We start from the raw sequence: 26,652 nt of genomic DNA on the forward strand, positions 1-26,652 counted from the left end.
TTTTTACTTTGAAAATTTTTTAACTGATAGACGATTTTTTGTTCCTCACATCAATCACTACTTTTTAAATGAATCACATTAATAGAGCTACAGATGAAAATCTAAAAGAACCGCAATGCACCATAAGAATTGGCTAACTGATGGAATGCAAATGGCCAACTGAAAAATCCCTCTGAACGAACGTCGTTACTGAAAAGAACTATTAACTGTTTCGAAGTTTCCGACGGAATTCGTGAATCGTCGCCTTATCGAAAACGTTAATTGTTTTTGGGAAACGCGAACAATTCAAGTTACAAATTGCATTCGAAAGTTTCCTTTTCCAAGTTGTATGCGTCATTGTTCGTAGGGCTTTTCATCGTACCCTGCAGATAGAATCGCTGCAAGACCCAGACGTTTAACGTCTCACGTTTACGTTTTAAGCGAGACATTCAAGCCAAATTAACTTGGCAAATTTGGTATAATTAATAATTGGTAGGCGAGTATATTAAGGCTTTTGTCAAATTTAATTGTAGTGATTTATAAGCGCATGCGGATATTGGCTTTTATGTGTAAAACGCAGAAAAAACTGTAAAACGTAGAAAACAAAACAAAAATAAAATTCAGATCTGTTATATTTCGATCTCGGTTTTGATATCTGAAAACTAAATTTCGATTATCATTCGAAATGAACTTTGATTTTCCTTCAAGCATATTGGTACACCAGTTCTACGGAATCGACACTTCGGATCCAGTGGATGCTCATTCGTATATCTCATTATTTATTCTTTCGTTATTTTCGTCCTCCAGAAGTAATTAAATTTTCTTAATTGCTTTTCAGTTAAAGCGAATCTAATTAACGTTTGTAACTAGCAACAAGATTTTTGAATAACTCCTTTGGGAATTCTAGTTTAATTAGATCATCTCAACTAGATGCAATTTCATTAAGTTGTTTGTCATTAGTATGACTCGCAAGTGCTTCGAAAATATGAATTATGAATACATATTAGGTGCCAAAAGAGTTGATCTTGTTGTTAATTTGATATTATTGTTGAAGTTGATTCTTTCATCAAGGTTTCTTTACCTTAGTTGGATAATAAATTTAATCGAAGCACAATTGCGCTCTAAGAGATAATTTTTTCTGGCTTAGTTTCAGTACAGAAATCAACAACAGAAAATGATCTCTTCATAACTAGTTATTTTTTCACTCAGGCATTTTATCGAAATTGGAAATTAAATATCGACCGATAGTTTTTTATTGCAAAATCAATGTTTTGTTCGTACAAAGTGACTACTGCTGATTAATTTCAGATTAGGAGTTCTAATAAATAAAGGCATCGGTACGAAAGTACAAGGCCGTCAATGTTTTATTTAAAAACCTGAAAATGTATTAACATATTCGAAAGCACTTGAGATCTTTTATCGGGCACGTTTCCATTGACCGACATAATTTTTTGGTGCATCAGTACCGACATGTTTGAAAAGTTTTGAAATTTTTGACGAGTAAACTGGTGCACCACAGATTTATCAAAACGTTAATTCCACCCTATCAGCAGCAGTTCAATTCTAAACAAAAACTCGTAAATAAAAAAATAAAAATAGTTTTAATGCACATTTCAGAATCCTCMAATCAACAGTTATTTTTAATTTAAACTTTGAAATTATTGACGACTAGTTTTAATGTAGTATTAGTATCAATCTTTGTCACTTGTGGCGAAAATTGACTGAAAATGCATTATTTTTTAATTGTGTATTTTTTAGGCAAACTTTTCATAGAATTATGTAAGTAAGTGCAGTGCTGTCTTACTTACATAATTTMTTTGTCAGATCATCAATGCCGAGGAAATTCTTGTCTTTTTCATAGAATGCTTTGACAAATATCCACACAATCACATTTGGTCTAACGAAAKCCCACACGCAATTAGTGAGACATTTTCCAYTCCAATTTCATTAAACGTGTGGCCAGGAACAGTTGATGATTACTTGATAGATCTTTTTTATCATCAACYTCGGCTTAATTGGGAAAATAGCATTGTTTTCTCGAAWATTAATTTCGTCTTTTATTGCAAGCTGTTCCTTTTGAAACTGGAAGATGAGTGTGATTTATTGCGACATTTAGCGTTATTGTAAGAAATGTATTTTTGAGACGCGTTGAATTGGAAGGGCAGTAGAAGAAGAAAACAAATGATGGGCCGTCAATATTTCCAGATTTAAATCCCCGTTACTTTTATCTGTGGGGTCATTTAAAGTCCAATACTGTTATTATGTTAGTCTTTTCCATTCAACTAGAAAATATTTCAAAACATATTTGAATAATTGAATATAAACAAAATAGCGGTTGCTCGAAAATTATGCGCTGCACGCAGAAAACTTATTTTTTTTTTTAGGTTTTTTATGGGATTGAGTACGCAATGAATTGACCGTGTTTTTTTAAAGAACGATTTTTCTCATGTGTTTATTGGACACCCAGAATATTTKATATTTGTACAAACTTATAAATCGACTAATGTCTTTATTATAYCATCTTTATATCATAATATGTTTGATACAGTGAGGACCGAAGGTGAAAGCAAATTTATTCAAAAAYTAAGTTGTTCATTTGGTGAAAACTTTCTAATATAAGTTAAAAAAAAACTTGGTAAAATAAAGTAAAAAAGTAAAATTTAGTAAGAATACTTAGAATCAGGTAAAGAAAACAAGAATAAAATATAAAACAAGTGTTTCTACAAAATAAGTTGATGGTTACATTTTATTTGGTGACCAAACTTTACAAATTAATTTATCCAAATAACTACAACCAAAAAACCATAAAAAATAGCTATTGTTTGTCCAAAAACATGTTGAATTTCAAATGAATCCGTTCCTATTACCCGCCTCACTGTATATAAATTACAAAATTATAATAAACAAAGAAATTACTTTACGGAAAAAGTGTGTGAATTGTAGAGAGGTCGTTTTCCCCCAATGGCTGATTGTTGTTAGCATGTATTTATGTATGAAAAACTTAAAATCAATTTTTTTCTCATTAATTCCAGGTTTGTTCTGGAGGTCCAGGCGGCCAAAAACTCTCAGCGGACCAATATCGAGCTTGCATCAGATCTCGAGCTTTAAACGAGGCGTCCCATGCCCAATTGGGTTTCTTGGCGTTTCGGGATGATATTGCGGCCAACAGCAGCCCAGTTAAGTATCCGGTTCATCCACTCAAGCCGATGAAAAGCTCATTTAGGAATAAGAATTTTATGAAATCAGGCGGTAAGTGACAGTAGGGGAAAAGGACAGTATCCTAAGGTGGCTTAGTTGAATTTGAAAGTATGGGAACATGGAGTAGGAATTCTAATATAGGTAGAAGAGGGCCTAACTGACCTTTCACGTACTTTGTTGGTGGCAGTATTTACATTTTTTTTCTATGAGGGTTTCTCGCCTAATTTTTTTCAGGTTCCCACAAATTTTTATTTTTTATGAACTTAAATTGCAATGATTAATGCATCTGATTGATGACTACATGTACGTGTTATTCTGATTGTTTCGTTAACTTTGATTGGAATTGCAGTTAAGAGTTGGCTCTAAACGATTGAGCGTTAGATATTGCAAGTGCCAACGTTTCATTTACGTACATTTTAACAATGTAAAAGCAACATTTACTTTTTGCGGGATATATTTTCAATCAAGCAATTGTTTAATCACAATCACATATTTAGATTAAACAATTTCAGCACTTTGAAAAAGTTTTGCCTTCATATGGCTCCGAATTTTTTTCCTGTTTACCTTTTTGTATTTCGAACTTTGGAATTAACGAAATATTTTAAAAGAAGTGTCGAACTGAAGCCTAAGTTTTGTTAGATAGGGATTATTCGATTAGTTGTGCAAAATCCTGGTTTTCAAAACAACACATAAATAAAACGATATACACGGTGTACCAGTGAAAATTTTTCACCACATTACTTTCGAGCTAAGTATTAGAAATTACCTGGACTCATCGATTTTGTTTTCGAAAGGGATAATTTAGTGTTAAAAGCACCGGGGCAACTCCGCGCATTTAGTTGACCAGATTATCTTTAATAATGCTCATATCAAAGGGTTTTTCGGTCTGATCATCACTACTATGTTTTACTAAGAGTTTTATCTTTTTCTGTGTAAAATCTCGAGTTTATCTTTAGACATATATCAATCAACGTTCCAGTGATTATCGTATTTTGCCGACAATAAGACGCACCTCAAATTTATAAAACGATTTTCAGAAAAATTTACTTTAATGTTACTTTTCGATTATAATTTTTTTGCGTGCGTTTTATTGCCCCTAAAAAACGCTATTGAATTAATTCTGCTTACAGAACAGAAACATTTATCAACATTTCGACTAAGATTGTTAAGAATTTTGAAGGTAATTAGGCACTAAGGCAGGCAGGCATTCTTTAATGGAAGTCCGGTTGAAATATTCCAGACATTGCGACTAAGTGGTATAATTGCTGGCTGCGTTTCCATTCAATGGATAGATCGCAGTGGATCTATTGATTGCTTTTTAATCACTTGGTTTTTTTGCTCATTTGCATTTTGCATCTCATTTGCCACTCAGTCGCAGTTTCTTCGAAAAAACTCGCGGAATATTGCATTGAAGAATGTCGCCTAATTGCCCTGGAAAGTCGTTTTTTGTTCGTGAAACTGCGGAATAACGTTTTTATTATTTGCGGAGCTGAGATATGGATATTGTGAACAAGATCAATTATTAATTAAACAATTAAGTACAAAACATTTTGTTCATCCGTAAATAAAGTTTTTATGTTCGGTATTTTCGGTAACAATTAACAATTATTTTTTTGCATCATGTGCAATTCATACTAGAATGCGCCTCGATCCAACACAAAATCGACACTACGCGTCACTTGAAATATTTTAAAACGTTGTTAAAAATTCGGATGTGACGTTTTCATTCGTACACCCTGTTATATGTAAACTTTATACTTTATAGTCAATGCATAGGAAATTTTTGTTGTTGTTATTAATGCTACGTCCTGATAGTGTCGAAATAAATATCCGAAACGTTGTCAGTTCAAATATCTACGCTGCATCATTTGAATCCAACATCAAATATAAACAGGGTGCTTTAAAAGTGATGACCTTCATTTTTAAGGAGTTTTGTAACTCATTTTGGAGAATGCCGGAAATGCAAAGAAAATAGTACAGTACAGATAGGGTTGTTCGAAGGACGATTTTGGGTTATTCCCGTATGAGAATACGACAGCAGACAAAAGCACCTAAATTGACAACTGTGAAACAATATTTCTAATCAGCCTTTAGCTTGTTTTCAATTACATATTCATTATCTTGAATTCGTAATTCTGATAACGTGCACTTAACACAGTTGAACTGAAATTATGTTTTAAAAGAAGCAGCATTTTTAGTCAAACCCGCCAATTTATAAAACAGATTAATGTTTCTCTTCATTAATTTATCTTCAATTGGATTGAACAAATGATAAATTATAAAACATTAAATTTGATCAATTGTGTCAATTACGTTTGCTAATTCATTTTATTGTTCGATAAAGGAAAATATCTTGCTTCAATATGCTACGTAACTATCAATAAATATTAATTTTCTCCTTATGTAAGCTTTAAGACAAAATAACTTGATAAAAGAATTTTTCTCTAGTTTTGAAAGACAACTCCAACATTTTGTGCAAAATAATTACGTTACTTCTGATGCACCCTGTTTACGTGAAAGTTTACCAGGGCTAAATGATATTGTAATTAGTATTGTGATAATATTATTATAAAAAAATGGTCTATTTGTTTAGAGTAACCAGACATAAGGCTAAGTATGGTTCATTAATAAACACTGAAGGTATTTGAGAGTTGTTTTCGCTCATAATAAAACCGAAGCATTCCTTATTATTAAGTTGAAAGAAAAATTAATTTTTAATATTTTACGACCGCGAATCGTTACTGGCATTGAATCAAATAGGCTTGATGCCATTGAATTTAGCAAACTGTTTATGTTGGTGTATAGAGACGAAAAGTGTTGAAAGAAGTTCCCTAAAGTGTGACATTATTAATATCATGTTTAGTATTAGATTGTAAATAACTTCATTGTCATTCCATTGATACCTAAGAACAAACTATAAACAAATCTGTACATATTTTAGAGAATGGACGTTAAATCATATAAAGTATTTTTCAGTTGATTAAATTAAAATAATTAACTAAATTTTCCGCTGAGGTACCAGCCATGACGGGCTGTGAAATAGCCGTAACTTGAGTTTATCAGATTAAAAAGTCGACATTAATTTTACGACAAGAGTTGCTTAAAATTACAACTTCCTATTTCATTTGCGGCGAATAAAAAAGGGTATGCGCTTTCAAAATATTATATTTTGTCTCCGCTGCAGAATTTCCACAGCATAATTTGCAAAGAAAGCTTATTGTTACAACTTATGAGCTATTTTCTGGGTTATTTTTCACCTAACTCAACCAGCTAACACCGACGCACACCAACGTAATAAGAAAAAAGTATATGAATTTTATCAGGTGCTATTTGATATTTTCGTACCTATATGACGACGAAGTTTCAGGGTAAAATTACCAAAAAATTTGTGGCTCTATCAAGTGTTTTAAATTTAACAGTCCAATCTGGAAAATTGAGAAATCTAGTTCAGCTGATGATGGCGCCGGAAATCCGAAACGTTGGATCAGATAACTGAAATAATGCCTTGTTAAGCCACACTATTAGAATTTAATTTGTGCAATACATAGGGTGATTTATCAGTGATGAAAATTTCATGTGTTGATGATGATACTGAAAGTATACAATCTGCTTTGCGCGATGGTTTACTTTTAGTATTTATAAATTTTCTGGTCAATAAGCACCAATTTATGTTCATTATTTTCCACCATTAAAAGCCATGTATATGTATACAGAGCAGGTTAATTATGGCACACAAAGTATGATTTTAGAAGATTCATGGCTGCTTGTTGCAATGCCTATCTATCTATCGTTATCTAAAGTTTGTATGAAATTTTGCATAACTTTTATACAATTCAGCCTTCTGTAAATTTAGCGCTGGTACCTACTTACATGCGGAAAAAATCAAACAATTATAAAAAAGCACATTTATTTTCCCTACTTTTAACAAAGTCTTGGTATCGCATTTTACTAGTCATGACTTCACATCCTTGTTATACGTTTATTTAAAAAGATCAAAAGTTTTAAATGTTTTATGCAAGCGTTGTTTTTGTTGCGTATATTTGTAAGACTGTTACGTGGCCACATCGAAGTAGATACTTACTGATAAAACCTACATCTAAGTATATATTAGAATTGATATTATTAGGGCTTTTTTAAAGAAAACCTCTGAAATCGACTTGTGGCCAATTTTAATAAATAAATATTTCCAAAAGTAAATTTGGTTTTAAAATAGTTTAAAATAATTTTGTTTGCAGAAATCGGAAAAACAATTACAGTGTCCGATAAACTTTGTACATTGTGATTAATTTATTTGCAATAACTTGTTAATTATTCTAAAAAAAATCAGAATGGTTTTGAGATTTGCTGCTATGTTTAATTACTTGCCTTATATCTTAATCCATCCTGCCCGACGAACTTCCCTGAGTAGGACTGGCAGTGTTTCCTTGGTCGCTTTCGTTCTTTCTGGGAGGATCAATTGTAGTGGACGAAGGTCGCCCGTAAAGATAACTGGTATATCTATATCCAGAATCGTATTCRTCYGACGGATATCTGGGCTTGTATCCGGAATTGTAGCCGGAACCGTAGTTGCTGCCATAACCAGATCCATAGTTTCCATATCCCGAACCACCAGATCCATAGTTTCCATAGCCCGAACCACCAGATCCACCATAACTGAAAAAAAAACACTTTCATTATTCTCTGGCTATGAAATATCCAGATATCTATGGCTATATGAGGTGCTCTTAAATTCCTGCATAAAAAATGGAATAACTTTTAAATTTATTTCATGGTTAATTKAAYGCAMTTTTCATCAGCTGAARRATGCARACGATTCGTRCGATTTCACTGCGTGCGATTTCAGCAAACGGTACTTARAAMTGGTTTCGAGAATCTRCCTGGTGCTTGTTTTAGGAAGWTWATTTTTTTAATACGCTCTCCCCTTTCCTGATTTTCAATTTTTTAGGCGCGCCGTCAGGCTTTGAACTGCAATATCAAYTTTCAGGTTCCATTATAAAGGCGTGATTTTTTTTAATGATTTAATCATTTAATTTGTGGATTCACGAAAAATATTAAAATTGATTTTTTGTAATTSGCTCATTAAGCCTAGGAAAAATATTTTTTGTAAGYAAATTATAACACGTTGCTGAAAAAGGCCRCTCTTTAGTATCCATGATAGACACTTTAATTTGGCAAATTACWGAAAATAATAAATAGAACATGCCCAGAGTRAGAAACCAGGGCATGACAACTAAAAAAATATCATACTCTAGTCTGCTGATTAGATTTTCTCAAAAGCSGGTCACTTTAGAGCAATAAACGAAGAGAATTAATTTTACGTAAAAATCTTGGTAAAAAACGCTGATGTTTCCAGTGGCATATAATTTAGGGGAAAAAATTCACACGATACTTTAACATCTCCGCCACTGGCAAACTCAATTAATTCTAGTAGAGTGCGAAAATGTMGCTATTAATGTGAACAAAAGCTCATTCATGTAGCTSAAAAAGTTTCTCAATTACTGGAAAAAATAGAAAACAATACATTCAAATATTGTCACCTTGTACTTCGAAACCGAAAGTTCGTAGAAAAATAGGAARGGRAAAATTTGTTTTCCTTTTCATGAATGAATTGAATCTACAGTTTTCCGCTGAACTTTTTAACATTTAACAGGAGAATAAAGTTTTATATAAACTGTAAGCACGGCTTTAAAAATTCCGGAGATATCTTACCGAGAATTCCATACAGACAGACCGTCAAAATTGTATTATAATCAGTTTGCTGATTTTTAAATGAACGTTTCATTTTATGTCTGGCATCTTGCTTTTCGTTAATTAAACGTTCTTGAATCTATGTTTATAGATATGTATTTAAATTTCATATTCTTTTATTTTTTATAAGATTTCTGAATTATTAAATACAGCCCAGCTTGCTGGTTTAGGTTTTCACGCAAAAGCAAATTTTTGTCTAAAGTTCTAGATGTACAGATTTTTTTAAATTAGTTAACGCTTTTGAGAACTTTCTTCCTATTGTACCTATTTGTAATTTTCATCATCGATATTAAATAAGCACATAAACAATTCATCTATTGTTTGACAAATCAAAGCCCAACTTCGGGCTACAGACAAAGACTGTAATACGTTTTTGCTGTGTCGATAAATCTGGAACGAGATCTAAAACTAGACTATTCTTTAGATCGATAAATGGCAATGTTTTATTCATATTTATATAAATACACCTAAACCCTTTTATTGAAGGCTCTGAATCATGTATATTTTTCATTTCAATAACTGTAATAATAATTGATTGTTCAAACAATGATTATTTTATTACAGCTGCGCTTCTGAGATTAGCTACTTGAGTATTATACTTAGTCCAAAAATTTACTATTTATTTTCATTACTCTCGTTTAATCACAATAAAGCGAAATTGGTGGAATTTTTCCACAATTTTATATACAGCTTGAAGAATATTTAATAATATTGTTTAACACTTTTTCGCATCGATCACTAGAAGAAGCGAAACCAATTTAAACTTTTCAAATATATCCCGAAAAGCCTAATAAATAGCCAATAATGGTTGAAGTATAAGAGGATAAGGGGATATCCATACGTTTTAACTAAATCCCGTTTTCTATATCCGAATTCCCGGACTCCGAACGGTGTTAGGGAAACTTTTAATTCATTTTACTTTGAATACTTAAATTTACAACATAAGCCGTTTAAAGTCTATTTGGTATTTACTGAGCGATCGGCTACCTGAGCCTCTTAAAGTGCTTTGCATGTCTGCAATAAGTCAAGGATTTTGATTCAGAGACCAACAAACTAATCTTCTTCATATGGTAAGTATTAGATAGTAATGTATAGGTAAAAACATGTTTTTCAGGTTGAAAATGCGATTTTTAAATCCGTGGGGCTGTGTATACTTTTTCAGCTTCAGATAAAAGCTCTTGGAAATGGTTTCCGGTTGACCTGAAAACTGTTTTTTTTTAATCAGCATACAATTTGTGCAATAGTCCAGTTATTAAAAACGATCGCGTGGCCAATTATTGCGTCCACCATAAACAATAACAGCACAGAAAGGCATGTGTTGGAAATAATTGGAACGCAACATCCTGTCGGAAATGAACAGACAGACATTCTGCATTTTTTCATGACTTTCATGCAGTCGCTGCATTGCGTATTTCCAAAAGTGTCACTTATCATACGAAAAACCGCCTGCTAACGATTAGTTGGCAGTGTGCATTCAAAAAAATTATAATTTGATTAGCGAAAAGTTCCATTAGCAATAAAATATAACTTTCGGTGGAGCTGAATAAAAGCCCTAGCGATTTCCTACTTAGATTCACGATTTTCCCACAAGTAGGACGTAAAATTTTAATTTTCCACCACAATTGCATTCCTCACATTGTACTTCCAACTTTGCACAGAGCTGAAATGAGATTGTACGGTACCAACACGTATATTGGAGGAAATTTATCGCTCAACTTTACGATCTTGCCCTTGCATCATTACTTCCCGTCATACATTTTAGATTTTTAATAAAAACGAACTAGTAATAAGGACAATTTCATTATGACTTCATGTTTTATACATATGGGGGTTACCACTTATGCTGGAAATTAAGTTCGCCTTAATTACAATTTTGAAAAGTGGAAAATTGAGGATCAATTAGTTCAAAAATTGTGGGCCAATTGCTAAGCATTCACAAGGTTTTAATATGGAGGAATAGGTTTTCGAAGTTTGATATTTGGAGAATTTGCAGGTATCCAATTTAACTTTTCGATGATTTTAGTATAATTTAAGCCTGATACAACAAAATTCATTAAAAAACTCAACAATTTATTGAAAGTCGACTGAAGTGTATTTTATGAATTATTGCGTATTTTATATCAAGCGTCTAAAATGTCTAATACTTAAGTGGAATAATAATATTCAAGGTCTAATAATCAAGGAGAGTGCGATATTTATGAATCTAAGTTTGGAATTTGATGAAGATCCCTTTAAATATTTTAACACTGATATTTGAAGGTTTTTAAAATTTAATCATTAAATTAATAATTTAAAATAAGATCGTATGCCCTTTCGTTGTCTTCAAAGCTTGAAGTTGATTAGAAGATCGAGTGAAATAGATTTGGGATACCAAGCAAAAAAAATATGATTACGCTAATAGATACAAATCCCAAGAAAAAAATAATTCTAAAGCTAAATAATACACAAGGTAAAACTTACGTGGTCTCTATCGTTAATTATTAACACTCCATAAAAATGTTCTCCTATCGATCAACCCAAACAATTAGTTTGGAGACATAAGAGTTCATAACTTTCTTTCAATTTTACCTGTTCAATTTATTTTTTTAAGTTTATATCTTGATTAATCCTTTGTTTTGGATTTGTCAAACTTTTGTATTTTCAAATTGAGTTGCGAAAAAATACACGTTATTCGATCTTCCAAATCTTATCAAACGAACCCATTTTGCGGACATTTTTTGAAACTACTGAGTGTTTCGTCTGGATTTTTGCGCCGTCGTGAATTAGAGTTCCTGGCGTTTCGCAAGCACAAATGGCTTGCATCTTCAGACCCTTGCTTCCAAAACGTCAAGAAAATTGTAGCAAACGAAGAGTTTCTATGATGAGAAGTTGCAATCGGCTGAAAAAAGTTATTTCCAGGGCGGGAGATTTGTGGACAAAGCATGGTTTTGTAAATATAGCAAAGTAAAGCAACAATTAAAAAATGAATCAGGCCCGTTTATAACTGATTGTTCGTTTAAAAATTAACTTCTGAGAAACTGCGCTCGGAATAAACTATTCTAAACTAACTAAACTCTGATTCAACTAAACAAGCCATGTAAGGTTTTCCAAAAGATATATTCAGTAATAATTAGTCACTAAAATTGAGCAATCGTTAAAGGCATTAATTACATAAATAATTAGAGAAAAATGCAAAAGAAACCCCACAGAAGTACTAGAAAGCAATTGCCTCTGGACAAAATATTACAAATAATATGGACGTTTCTCAAATAACATCAAGACTGCATTGACTATTTGCATATTTATAGCTATTTTCAATAACAATCTTTCAATTGTTAGTCTTTTTTCTTGACCTTTTAGAAATCAATCGCAACCGCCCTTTTCTGCCTGATGTAGGTCGAAAGGTCGCTTTTATTACACCAACACAATCAGTCTTGATTGAGGAAACAGAAAAATCAACATAAATCGGCTTCCCTCGAGAAATTTATTGCTCAATAAATAGGCATTTGTTGTTAACTTTATGTTGCAAAACTGGCATATCGGATAATTGGCCGCTTCAAGGTGAACAAAGATAGATAATCGGCCCATTTGAAAAATTCGTCTCCTTTGTCTGCTTTTAATTAAACAGTTCCAATATTTGTTTTCCGCTTTAAATTAACGACCGGCTATGTAAATTTGTTATATTCTAAATAACATATGCCATACAGGGTCATTCAAATTTCCTCTCTTTAATTTATATCTTCTGTATAAGCGCTTTTTTTCTCAAATTGGTGAAACATGCAACTTGTCCATGGAGTAAGGTTGTTTCCAGATATGAATTTTATGCGGTACATATGGATAACCCCATATATTTTGCGATCCGTTCACAGGGGAAGCTGGTCGAGTAATCCGGCAAACGGCTAAAACTTCTAAATATTTGGAAACTTAAGCTGTTCGGTCGTAAGTTCGTCCATTAGGTTTAGCCGCTTAACCGATTTAAAGGGCCCAATTAGTCCAGCCTATATTAGCCGGTTTGTTTCAATTGGTCGCGGTTCAGATAAGGACCGTGAGGGCCTGTTTCGGAATTAATTCGGTCCCACTGTTAACATCGCTTATCGGATGTTGTTTATTGTCGAACTTGGGCCTGCTCTGCACATCAGGAACAGTGTTTGGATTTGAACGCTTTCCCGATTTGAATAATTTGCAGTGTAAGCACGGTAAGTTGGCTGTTCATCTTCCGACAAAAGCCGACAAAATATTGCCCGGTTGCGGGAAAAACAGTCAAATAGACACTTCCATAGCCTGAGAGTTAGAAACATTTTAGACTTCTAGATATTCTGATATAGGGTGAGCTCTCCACCTTCAGTTCATTGGTAAGCGAGTTCAAAGATTCAGTCAATTGGTTACAATTTATTTAAATTTTACTCGTTTTCATTTTGCCCAATTAATATGAAAAATGAAAAAAAGTGAAATCATTTGCAAAAATCGCATATTAAATCATGGGGTTTTCAAAATTTTATCTTCACATGTGACAAATCGCCCCACAAAATTGCCCTCATGCAGACAATTTCTCACTGAACTGTTCTTGTAAATTTTCGTCTGAGTGTGTTTCTGCAGAAAGCACGAATTGCTTTAGGAGACGAGAGATGAACGATACGCCATAGGTAAATTGGACCTATTCTATTAAAAATTAAGGTTTATAAAAGTTAACTAATTAAGATTTACAAAACTAACCGAAAAAGTCGCTGAGAAAAGGAAGGTGCAAAGGAAGTAGTCACTTTTCTTGCAGCACTAGTTGAACCTATATTTGATATTACTCACAAGGATGCAAATAATATCAAAAAAATTCAAGACCTTAAATTTTTTATTCCACAAAGGCCAAAAAGACATTACCACATTAAGAGGAAATTTTCAATTAATTTGGCAGATCATAAAATAAGGAGTTACGTGGGAATGAAAGCTAACAATGACACGAAATTGGAAGATCAAATTTAGTATAACAAAAAAGCTTTTAGAAAATATAACTCTATATAATACGAATAATTCTTCTAGTGATTTTTAGTGTTTTTATTTTAAGTAAATTAGAAAGCTTTCACGATGTAGAACTGAAAGAAGATGAAGCACGTTAGCTTCGTTCATTCATTCTTCAAGTTCTCAAGTTGCAACGAGTAAATTTGAAAGACACTTGGGTTGATTTTCGCCTGATAATGTTGGACCGCCAGCTTTTCATAAAAATGTACTAAATGCGGACAAGTTGAAAGTGCAACGGACTGCGAAACTTTAAAAAATCTGCTCATGTAATAATAGTTAACATCTACTGTTTGATTGGAGTTCCTAATTTCCCATTTTGGATGACTATTGAATGCTTCTTTGATATATGCGAACCTTGATAGGTTCATCTCAGTTTATAACAGACGAAATTAAGGCCCGAAGAAAGAAACAGCCCATCTATTACCTACTTGATCAATCGGATCAAATCGGATTTTCATCTAAATATCGAGATCAAAATCAGTCTGCAACAAACGTTTAATCACATTACAAGTGATTTTGTTAAGTTGTAAAGTTTAATTGAATCGCTTTAAAACATTGTCTAATAGCAAATCTGAAAACCCATTTTCAACAGTTAAAATATTCGAGAAACAGTTCAAAGTGTTTTTAAAAATAAACAAAAATAAGGAAAACCCCAGTAAGCACAACTTAAAAATAATTTCCTCAATTTTTAATCACACTGTATGACAAACAGGATAAAACTTTGAATTTTGAACGCTGGTTTCAATAAAATAGTTAACAAGACAGCCATAGGGCATAACGAAGGAGGAGAATGGTCACTAGTTTTTTTAATATACCATTTTACGTAAATTTGACATGGCAATTTCTAAACCGAATTTCTTCTCGCTTTAACGCCTGAGGAATTTTCCATATTTTCCGCTTCTTTTTTGTAACATTTTCCGTCAATTCAACTCGCCAACTAAAAGAGCTGTATTATTGCCAACCTCATTCCATTTGAAGGGATAATCAATTTGAGGACTTTTTTGTTCACTGACAGGAATTGAAATGAAGAGCTCGTAAAAAACGTGCATTCACTTTCAAATTACAAAGCCCGAATCAATGATCACTTTAACTAGGATTTGAGTTCACTTGAAAAGCTATTGAGAACGCTCATAGAATGGCTCAAATATGACTTTTYATTGGCCYTGTAAAGCTCCAATTCGGCGCACTGGAATKTAGTCCATGKATTTTAGCAATTTAGCGCCACCAGTTTTATAATAATGTAGCCAAGAACACAAAACAGTGCTTCAATGAATTATTCCGGCAAAATTCGCAAACACASAGTCCCGGGCTGTTGGTGTTACCCGAAGCTTTAAATTCGTTACATACGACTTTCCGAGATCGTCGACAATCTCTGGCTAATTTATAATTTCCCARATATTTTCCAACTGGTTGCCTCCATATGTTAAGTGAAGGCTTAGCGGGTTTTGGTTTCCACATGCAAACCAGTTTTCATTTTATATTAAYTGATGGTCGATGCGTGGCGAATTGCAATTCTCCGAAACAGAATATGATAAGTTTTTGAAAAAATTATCAAAAATTACAGAAACTCCGAAAAATWGGCACTATAATCTGATTTCAGCCAATTTGCGTTACTGAACGTGAACAATCAGTTGAAAACTTTCAAGCTTCAAGAGCACCAGTGCCTATTAATCGAAAAGTGCATCTTCAGATTGGTGCTTCGTCGAAAAAGCCACGTCTGAAGATGTAAGCCACTGCTGATTGGAAAACCATCAGGAATAAATGATTTTTCACGACGGCCCAGAAGGCCGAAACACACACCAGTTGGAACAATTTGCACTTAAACGTTGAACTTTATCAATTGAAAATTGTTAGCATTTACAATTGCAAAAAAGGTAAAAACAAAAAATATCCCGAAGTACTAGCTACTACTACCATCCCTTAATATGGTTTATTGGCACTATGGTTTTTGCTAGTTTTAAAGTTAATTCTTACTCAAAACCGGGGAAGAATTATACGAAAATTCAAAGCAAATGCGATGTTCTTAACAGTCAAAATCCAGTGTTTTAAATCTGAAAGGTTAATTTCAAAGGCGAAAAACATAAAAACCACTGATGAACCCTTCGTTTCAACTATTAATCCACTAATCGCTTGGATTTTGTTTGCGAAAGAATGGAAAATGTATTCATACAGCCATCCATATGCGACATTGTTACTATTTTGAAGCTATCTACAAGTATTCGGTTTTTCTAATGGAAATTGCAAGCATAATTATTTTATATTTTCAAAGCCTTTTTGTTGAATATTCAGCCTCAAAATTTCGTCTTCTGCAACGACAGTCATTGGTTAAAAGTTCGTTATTTATAAAAAAAAGGACACTTGTTACGAATTCGTAGTAAAAGACGTAACACAATATTCATTAAAATTAAAAATTCTCATTAACAAAGTCGATATAGCAAAACGTAAAAGTACAAATGCAAACAAATTATAATGGCAAATAGCTATTTTTTCTTAAACAGTTCTCACTTTCCCAACCGTATTTATCTCTTGTAATTATCCAATTTGAATAGGTGATTAAACTGACAAAGACACAATACAAAACAGCCACCCTCTTAGCAACAGAGCTTAATTACTCTCTTCTGAGATAAAGTCTAGATCCGTCCGATATAAACTTCTCGGCTTTTATGACTGAATGTGATTCGGCGGGATTGTATAATTCAGGTCGGATCTTCAATGCTCGGATTTATTTATTTGACAGGTCCATATTTTGGATGCTTTGTTTAATTCAAAGGCTTGAGAAAAGTGGAATGCAATGAGACATTCCTCGAAGAGAGACAGTCATTATTACTAGCTGATTATCTGAAATTCCGGCGTGCTTCATATTTTGCGTTCCTGACAGAGAAATGTACAATTTACTCAATGTTACAGAACTATAAATGAAATGGCAGAAAAATACCCAGAAAGCTTTGAATAACGACAACGTTTATGAAAATTGTTGAAATGTTAAGATTCCTAGAAGTTTTCAGCGGCAATTCTCGCTGTGAAGTGTTAGGACGGACTATTGTAGTGGGGTAATCCAATTAAAAATATACATTTTCTTTAAAAAAAAAACCGTTAATCTGTGTCATCGCAAGGTTGGGGGCCATTACACTTTTCCCAAGTTCCACATAATTACATTATTGCCCACTCTAGCGAAAGAGGACGATAACATTGTAAAAGTCAGAATTAAGTCGTCTCTAGATTATCAGAAAAGTATTGTTGTTTACGCGAGAAAATAAGGAAATATACTTATGTGGATTGATGGAACTCCATTACAGTTTTCTGTGAAACTTTTTAAAGTATAGATTTTAGTCCGTTATCTGAGATATCTTTCAATGATAATTCTAGATTAGACTACAAAATCAAATTTACTTGTTTTTGCAAAGCCGCCTTCAAGCTGCAGACAGCATTTATTCAAAGTGTGTATGAGAGGAACAAGACACGGTCATAAATATGTGAATAGGAGTGGAGTTAACTGATCAAGCGTGCTTCTTTCCCTTTCTACCCGTACTTTTGTGAGCAGGAGAATTATATTTATTCCAGTCGACCATTTTACTTAGTGATCAACTCCTATGCAATAAACACTGTTTTATAAATCAGATTTACTGTTCGATTTTACTATATGCATAAACTGCTCAACAAAATGAACGTTACACAACCAAAGACAACAAAATTGCTAACTGTTTCAAGCAATTTTGTTTCTGTTTGAAGCCTTATTTAGCCCAATTTCGTTTTTCTTCCTTAATGTTTTGGTAAAAGTTAAGCATCTTAGCTACATTTTTTACAGGGTGGCAAATGAAAAAATGTAAAATTGCCGAAAGTTCGGCATATTCCCAGTTGAAGAAATTTGTTTTTTCTTGTCATCAACGCCAAGAATATAAATATAAACCAAATAGCTCAAAACAGTTTTTGAATTTTTCTGCCATCTCTTCGATTTACAGAGTGGTCTTAAAAAATCAACTGTTTGGTCCTGCAGCGGTAATTTTTCTGCAGTTTGATCGGTTTTCACGATCTTGAGCTCATGTTGAAACTAAAACTTGATAGACGATCCAAGACGAAAATTGGATATGCAGGGTTGTATAAAATTGACTCAAATTAGAATTGCCCCCGAAATCTGTGATTCAGCAGACGTTCAACTAAAGTGAAGTTTACTTTCAAATTTGCTGTTAATTCGTACAGCCCGGTATCTTGAGTTTTTTTCACAACAAATTAAACTTCAACATGAGCCCTGAAATTTGAAAATTGGCTCAAGACGGAAAAGGTCTCACCGCAAGTCCAAAGTTCATTTTTTTAAGAGCAATCTGAGATGGTCAAAAAATTCAAAATCTTTCTTCGAGATATACAATGTAATTTAATGCCTGTGGTGTTGAAATTTAAAAAAAAACTTTCTTTTTTCTAACTGAGAGCATGTGGAACTTTGCACTCTTTCATTGGCCACTCCGTAGAAACTTTATCTGAACCATTAATTTCTTGCAAAAACACGCACTAACCGAAAAAGAGTTGGACTAAATAACGCTTCAAATTCAATTTGAATTAAAATATCAATGTTTATCAAAAGAAATATTTTATTTTATGATACTACGTATCTGACTAAAAAGTCACTTTTGAAAAAAACAACAGATATAAAAATATCGCTTGTTAAAATATTGTATTGTTGGAAGACTACTTTTATAGGGAATTACACTGTCTTTATGTCTGAATAGTTGGTCGATTCGAAACTTTGTACACATTTGCCCAGGAAAATATTCCGCAAACTGAAAAACAGCCAAAGAATAAATTTCCTTAAGATGAGATTTTCGGAGAAATTAATATTTTATTATTTAGTGTAAAGTTAATGTAACTTTACACTCGTTCTCGGATTTTCCTAGCATCTTCTAAGCAATGTCCTTTTAAAATGGTTTCAAATATTCCAAATCGAATTAAGCATTTGAACAAAACCTGTTATGTAGCCATTTTATACATAGAAAGATAGATAGAAAAAATACTGATAAGATCAATTCAGTGCACATCTGTTCGGCTTGTGTTACGCAAAACGTAAATAAAATTGCTAAACAATTTCTATATAACCTGAATTACATAATGTACATAACATGGTACAGGTATCGATTTTTCGAAGTTCATTTTAAGGCAGTAAATTCCGAAGTGCATGTTCGGAAATGCTTTGAGATATTACTCTGGATAAGGAGAAGAACAGGGCCATGACCGTGTTACGCCTGAAGCTTTAAGCTGGTTATATACGACTTGTTGAGGAGCGCTGTTCTCAGACACTATGAGCTTATATTTAATTTTGGAAACGGTTGTTGTTTCACAGTGCAAAAAATCACTTTTTTAATTATTTATTCAGAGCCAAATTAAACTGGGAAGTTTGTGAGACTGAATTTAATTCTCAAACTCCTGTGATATGAAATAAAGTTAATATAAAATGAACATATAATTTCTTGTTATGAACCACTTAACGTAGGTGTGTATAGATGCGGCTAACATTAATATAATAATTACGCATCGGTCGCTAATGTCCCGAATTGGGGTAATTTATTGGAAACCCAATAAATAATTTAAAGGCAAATAATCGGTAGTTCGAACCGGTGTTTCAAATTGATCAATAATAGAGGTAAAACTGAACCGTTGGGAAATATCACGGAAGCATTGCAGCTTGCAGGAACTGTATCAATTACTTGCCATTTATAAATACAATTTCTGACCAAAACTATGCAAAACCGTTAACCAATTTTAAATATAAAAACACTAATTCAATTAGGATTTAAATAGATAGTCAACATGAATGGAAAACATCAAACAATAAACAATAATTAACAATATGAAATTTCCTGCTCCAAAGCAAATCAAATGCAATCCAAATGCAGTACTATGGAAAATTTAACTGCTTGTTTTCCTGCGATTGAATTTTAGAAACTCGGAATTTTATTCAATAACTTCCCCATTGTTGAGGCATTCGGCTTTTCGATCGACAAAAATTGACTAAACTTGCGTTGAAAAGTAACAAATCGCGCATTTATGACCTCGATTTATATTTATGCTACAGCCAAGAATCCTCTAATAAGCAACGGGAGAGTTCTGAATGACACAATAAGATCCTTTTTGCCTTGTCCTGTAAATTATAAATAAGCCAAAAGCGCCAGGGGACTTTGAACATAGCCGCAAGTTGTAAATCATTGGTTTAAAACTTCAGGCCACGCCGACAACGATCCTGTCCACTCGCTTTTCTGAAATAATGTTGACATACATTGTACTTTTTTACTCGTTGTAAGTAATGAAGTCAGTTTTTCACAAAACATGCATTTCAAAGTAACTTCTTGAGTTTTACTGGAAAGGAGAGTAAAAAGGAATTGAAAGCCATTTCCGAGAGGGTATGAGATAGTTACAACTGCTTTGCAGCGAAACTGTTGTTGTTTACTGAAGTTTGAATAAAACTGTGGGCGTTTTTACGAGTATATTTTACCCGCTTAGCTCTTCTTTGTTTATATTCCATATGCAAGTTGGACAAATGGTTTGGATTAGCCCGAAAAATGGTTATTAGTGCTATAAATTCAGGAAAAAGTTCTAAAAATAATTTACTACTACCGATTAAGTTCTGAGCGCGAGAGATGTTGCAATTACCGCATTGCACATTCAACAATTCTTGCAATTTTGCAGGTTAAAATACTAGATTTGAAAGTTGTTCCGAACAGTAAAAATATCACTCTCTGATTACAACTTCGCAAATATACGCTGTAAAATTAATATTCTTTAGGCAGATCGCTGCAAAGCGCTTAGGATTTTATTGAAGAAAAGAATTCCTTAGTTCGCGGAAAACATTCGGGAAAATAAAGTTATAAACGCGCCCCAAATATAGAATTCAACTGGCGTTAGCACGGTTTTGATCTATGAGTCGTATTTTTGCCAGAAAATAACTAGTTCTTTAAAGCCGCTACTTTAATTTTCTTTGTTGCCCTCGAGAGATCTTTAACCTTTGATGACTAGCTTCCAATATCCGCAATCTGGCAACCGTTACTTCCATAGAATTTTTTAGTTTCCATTTTATCAACTTTTTTATTGCGCTCTTTATCTCCAGCTCAATTCTCATTTGTCAATAGCCTAGTCAATGTTAATATAAAATGGGCAAAAAATATAGAAATTTTCCAGAAATAACAAGATGAAGCTGCAAAAATTTCAAAATTTAGGGGCTGATGAGTGTTTTCTGACTAAATTGTCGCATGTCGCAAGATACACACAAAAAACGTATAAAATGTAAAAAAAGATTGTTCCGGAATAAATAAATACTGGAAAAACACTACTACAATCACAAAATAAGAACAACTACACAAGAGCTGTAATTAAATGTCCAAAATTAAAAGAATATTTGCAAAATTGTAGTAAATCATTTCGCTAAAAAGGTCGCGCTAAAAGGGGAAACCGTCAAGTTTCAACAGCTCACTCAGATATTAATGAGATGAATATTGAAGTTTAGATGCCCGGCGAGAGTATTCTAATATCCGTAAACTCCAACAAATTTTTCTATTAAAGTTCCTGAAACTTTTTAATCAAAGAGAAAATGGGTGCGGACTTGATACACTGAAAAATGTAATTAGGCAACAAATTTACTCGCTTCTACGCTTAGATGCAAATCGGCAAAACCGATTTAAATAAAATGTTATCTGAATTGAAACTTTCCTTAGTTGCAATGCAATTTGAAAACTTTTAATGGCTAACTAATGAGTGCTTACTCGTTCTAGGAAATACTTTTATGAAAGCTTGTCAGAACTAGTGGCACGATTAAATAAAAATGCTTAGTGGTCAAGAAGTGAATTTGTTCAAGTTGCAGACAACAATTTTCCATCGAGGAGAGCATGAAAACTTTGTTGTGGAGAAGCGATGCCACAGCAAATGCCATCAAAGAATATATGACAAGAACAAGGCAAACCCTTGAATTAGCGCATTGGATGAGAGTGACCCGAACAATCAGCTATTCGATATTGCGAGCTTCTTTCTCTCTTTGTATTACACGCACTGGACGAACTGCCATGTTCGTCTCAGACATAGTATATATTTTATATGATGATGTACATATATCAGTGTTGAGTTTAAACTTCCACAGTCATTTTTTTAGCACTAAAACTGTTAAAAACTCACCGATCTCGATCGCCATAACTGTAGCCTCGGGCATATGCACCATATCCGCTGCTTCCCGTTCTGTAACTATCAGGCCTTCCATATCCTCTGCTTGAATAGTTGTCGGTTCCTGAGCCTCGACTGTAGTAGTCCTCCTCTGGCTCGTACCTGCGAAAGCATTAAAAACGTCAATTACTAAAGAGCCAAAAAAATGTAATCGAAAATTAATAATTGGCAAAAATCAATTTACACACTATGAATCTGTCTAGAATCAGCAAACGCAAATTTAGAAAATTAAATATTTATACTATCACTAACAAATATTAATTATTTATATGTGTATTAATGCATGAATAAAATGAAGTTTTTAGGACGAATATGAATATACTGACTGCTAAACAAACAATCCAGCTCTATTTAGACTATCACTGGTAAACAGTTAATTAAAATCTGCAAGTGAATATTATTTAACAGCAATCCTTATTGCATACATATTTGAACATTTTGCGGCAAAATGTTCCATAATAGAAATGGTATTTTGTTACTTTTCCCAAACTCCAAATGTTGGATTATTAAAAAAATACCCGTTCAACACACAATTGCATCAGAAATCACATCATAAACTTTCATTGGAAAATAAATATGTGGCATCGATACAATACCTGTCCCTAAAGTAAGGGCTATAGTAGTAATCCCTCTCTCTGTAATCGTACCCTCTATTATCGTAGCCCAGTCCTCTGTCATAATAGCGATCTCGAGGTTCGTATCTATCATAGGATGAAGAGTATCTGTTTCTGCCTCTGGTATCTCTGAAACATCCACAAAATCTTTGTTGGCAAACTATTATGGGCGATAATAACAATTCGAAACACCGAATTATAGCTTGGTATGATAATTGCCAAGTTACCCAATTAACAGATGAAAAGAAGCGTTAATTTGAGGAAACTCGATAATATCTTTGTAATGCTTGAACGCCATGGTTAACATACATATTTTACCTAGCGTGTATTGCAACAACGAGGGAACACGTAAATGCATTGTTTTCAAAATATTTTTTTTGGGTACTTTGCCTCAAAATACTTGTCTTAAAAAAAGGATTGTCTCACTGTTTTCGCTTACAGATTAGTAAGGAGTGCTCTTGTTTAACAATAGAGAAAATGAATTAATTCTTCAGATTGAAAGAGAAAAATGCCAATCCGTAATTCAATGGCCATGAAATAAAATAAAATTATATAAATAAAACCGATAAAATCTGAAGCAGACCAAAGACACATACTCCTAAATTAAATTTCTTCAATATTCTAAATTAATTGTGTCTCTCTTTCTATTTTAAACAATAAGGCTCAGGTCAAAGTATAAATAACTAAATTTGTAAAAACACGAAAACTCAGACCGATTTTGAGAAGATTTGAATTAATTTAGCCTCGTTATACACTTTATTAATATACTCTTATTTACGTATCTGTTGAGAAAAATATCAGATTTGCAATCGCAACATCAACGTAATTTTTGTAAATTAATTTCTTTTCCAACTGGAATTTTTCTCTTACAGCTTGCGTGTCGTAGAATATCCTCTAGGTCTTGATTACCATTTCGAAAATAATTCGTTCTTTATTGACAAAACAGTAATCTTTATCAATCAGTAAGAGAAAACGAGAAACATTCTGCAATTTTAAAAGACAGAAAGTTCCATGCAAACTTACCGAAAAAAAAATTGAAAACATGAGTCCTCTTCAGCCATACAAAACTTATCTAAATGTATAGTGTTGAATAAATGTACTAAAAGAGCTGATAAACAGATATAAAATAAAACAAGGGAACAAGAAAGATCAGAAGCAAACAAAATTATTGAGAAAAAGCTAGGCGAATATTTCTTTGATTTCAGTCTGCACTCCAAAATCGGAACAAAAAATTGCAGAAAACGATCCTTAAGCTTGATCGCAATATATTAGGAAACAGAATTTACCTATATGAGTCTCCTCGGTCGTAGTCATCGTAATATCTATCTTTCTCGTATCTGTCGTACGGATCAACGCGATCGTATCTGGTCCGGCTATAAGAGGAATATGGCTCCCTTGAGTAATAACCGTCATATCTGCAACAAGAATATCGATCGAATCGACATTGCATCATAATGTTCCTTATTCTAACAATTCGGCATAAGAACGCGTTGATATCAATTAACAGGTTTTACAAATTTAGTTCGATTCAGTGTTTATCCATAATTCATGTTGAATGAAACAAACTCACTTTTTAGTCTAATATATCGTACATTTTCTATTAAAAAATATTTGGATTTACGAAACACACAAATCACTTACCTATCTCTCATTTGACCATATCCAGATGACCTCAGGTAGGTATTGTCGCACGTGGAACATCGTTTTCCCAAATTCGGATTGTTCTTCCGACTCTGATCATCATCTCCATTATCTTCCGGCTTTAGAGACCTATCGGCTCTAGGGTCGTCTTTAAAACCACTTCGGAGTTTATCAGACGAAAAAAATTTGCTATCTCGAGCTTTCCGAATCACCGTACTACTTTCATTGTCTTTAACCTTTGCACTGTTCTCTGATGGAAAGTCTTCCAGCTGATGAAGAGTGTCCCTTGGAACACGAATAATTGCTAAGAGGTCGGTTTCAGGCGAAGCAGGATTCTGCTTGGGTTTGAAGAGTTGTTGGACTGTTAAACTAGTTGTTGGTGGCAGTAAGTGGAAAACAATGAGAGTGGTGGCAACGATGACCAGTGGAGCCTAAAAGCAAGATAAAGTGTGTTATTAATTAGCTCAGTATTTATAGATTTAGATAGCTAGAAAAATAAGACTTGCTTAAGCTTATCCAAAAGACCTCACAAGTGTTCGATCTGCTATTTCAGTTCTACTGATTAATTGTTTCATATTGATGTTGATTAGATTTACAGAAAACGCACCATTCTGAGGTCTTCATCAGTTTAGCAGAAAAAATCAAAAACTCAATTTACAAGTAAGAAATCCTTAGATTTCCAAACACCTGACTAACATTTGGAATTCTTGAAAATTCTATTCAAATAAAAGGCTTTCTATATACATTTTTGCTTATAAAAAAACGAAATCCAAGCTAACTAACATTGCAATTTTGGTGTTAGCATTTTCATTGATAAACGTATTTGTGAATTTATATAATAAGTGGATTAGGTCAATTGCACATTTTCGAATAAAACTTTCTTATTCTACAGGGTGGCCCATTCTATGATGCGTTTTTAGAGGTAAATTTTCATTAAGCCAATAACTTCAAATTCCGTGCTATGATGGGAATCGCTGACCATTAAAAAAGTATTCCATTCTTGAACTTAGGAAATGTATTAGACAATTTTGCATCAAAAGCTAAATACCCATTTTGAATCATTCCTATTCAGTTCAGATTCTCAAACCTTCAAGCTTCTTATATTTTTGACACAAAAAATTAACTACACTGCGTGTAGAAAATTGCATATTTTACTCATATTGCTACTTATATCTTGTAGATCTGAAAACGTTTCATGTTAAATTTCGTATCAACTTTAAAAATGTGTAAAACTCGCTATAAATCATTTATAAAATTGCTCAGAATACCTCGTTATCGAAAGTAAATACATTCATACATGCAATCATTGGAAATATCAATACACATGTTGTTATACGAAATATTAGGTTTGATCATATATCTATCAGTGAATTTTCAATTTCGACATTCCAAAATTGCTGCCACAAATACTCAAACGTACCAACGACTTTAATTCAGAAAGTATTATAAAACTCATTTCGATTTTGAACAATTAAAGCGAACCAAATCGAGCATATTTTAATTTAGAATTAATACACTTTAGTTTAATAATACATTTAAAAATATTTGTATAACGTCGAAAATATAAAATTTGATTAACCACAATCGAATGAATTGTATTTTAATTAGCCAGCCCCAGTGCGTTCCAACCGGGAACATGGGCATGTCAAAGATAATTATTTTATTATCTAATAATAAACTAAAATATAAATTTGTAACTCACCCTATAAATAATCATGTTGAGATCAGTAAAAAATACACAAGAGCATAAAATAAAAAATGACAAAACCCGACAGCACCGAATCAACTGCGGAAACCCATAAGCAGTACTTGTGTAAAACAAATCCAACCCCGTTGAAGTTAAAATAGGAAATGGCTATGCTGAAGAGTTCAAAACTCGATGACTCCAAAGCGGCTGTAATGATGAAAACCAATTCAGAATCGGTCATTCCGTTTATTGTTTAAGAATCATAAGCGTGTCTCCTCTTTTGCGGGTCAGAATTCAGCCTTGACGACCATGTCCATAGGTGGAACACGCAGAGATTGATCAATAAAAAATTGTGTAAAATACTTTCATTTCTGCCCAAAATTGCCATGTTGAGGATTGATTGAATAAGTCAGATAAGATTCAATGATTCGGGGTGACGTGAGTCATGGGAACAGTTTCATAATGGGCTTTGCCCAAAAAAATCGCTCTAAATATATGATTTTCTATTTATATCAAACAGAGTAGTTCGAGATACTTTCACTTATTTAGCTATTGAAATGACAAACTTTTCACCAACTCAACCTTAAATTCGTGCCATCAGAA

The 26,652-nt window shown here is 33.1% G+C and overlaps 2 protein-coding genes across 5 annotated transcripts in view; one reads left to right on the forward strand and one right to left on the reverse strand.

Moving 5' to 3' along the window:
* Positions 1–7,374, forward strand: part of LOC109542837 (chondroitin sulfate N-acetylgalactosaminyltransferase 1) — a 98,734-nt gene extending 91,360 nt beyond the window's left edge. For all 3 annotated transcript variants that reach the window (XM_048668634.1, XM_048668636.1, XM_048668635.1), the window contains one exon: positions 3,012–7,374. In XM_048668634.1, the coding sequence (XP_048524591.1) occupies positions 3,012–3,236 (225 nt within the window). In that variant the 3' untranslated portion in view covers positions 3,237–7,374. The remainder of the gene's footprint in view (positions 1–3,011) is intronic.
* On the reverse strand, positions 7,068–26,288 carry LOC109542838 (heterogeneous nuclear ribonucleoprotein A3 homolog 1). 2 transcript variants are annotated; one of them, XM_019912258.2, is made up of 6 exons: positions 26,065–26,288; positions 24,363–24,793; positions 24,008–24,136; positions 22,755–22,850; positions 22,063–22,209; positions 7,068–7,830 (listed from the first exon to the last, which is right to left on the reverse strand). In XM_019912258.2, exons 1-6 carry the CDS (start codon positions 26,077–26,079, stop codon positions 7,551–7,553), a joined length of 1,098 nt encoding a protein of 365 aa, XP_019767817.2. In that variant the 5' UTR covers positions 26,080–26,288; the 3' UTR covers positions 7,068–7,550. The 2 variants fall into 2 exon arrangements, with proteins under 2 accessions (XP_019767817.2, XP_019767816.2); XM_019912257.2 differs by having other exon boundaries at positions 22,704–22,850.
* Between the last annotated feature and the right edge of the window lie 364 nt (positions 26,289–26,652).

The sequence above is a fragment of the Dendroctonus ponderosae genome, unplaced genomic scaffold (genome assembly GCF_020466585.1).
Source record: "Dendroctonus ponderosae isolate FM_Combo_2020 unplaced genomic scaffold, Dpon_F_20191213v2 Dpon_F_20191213_7, whole genome shotgun sequence".
NCBI classification, from domain to species: Eukaryota; Metazoa; Arthropoda; class Insecta; order Coleoptera; family Curculionidae; genus Dendroctonus; species Dendroctonus ponderosae.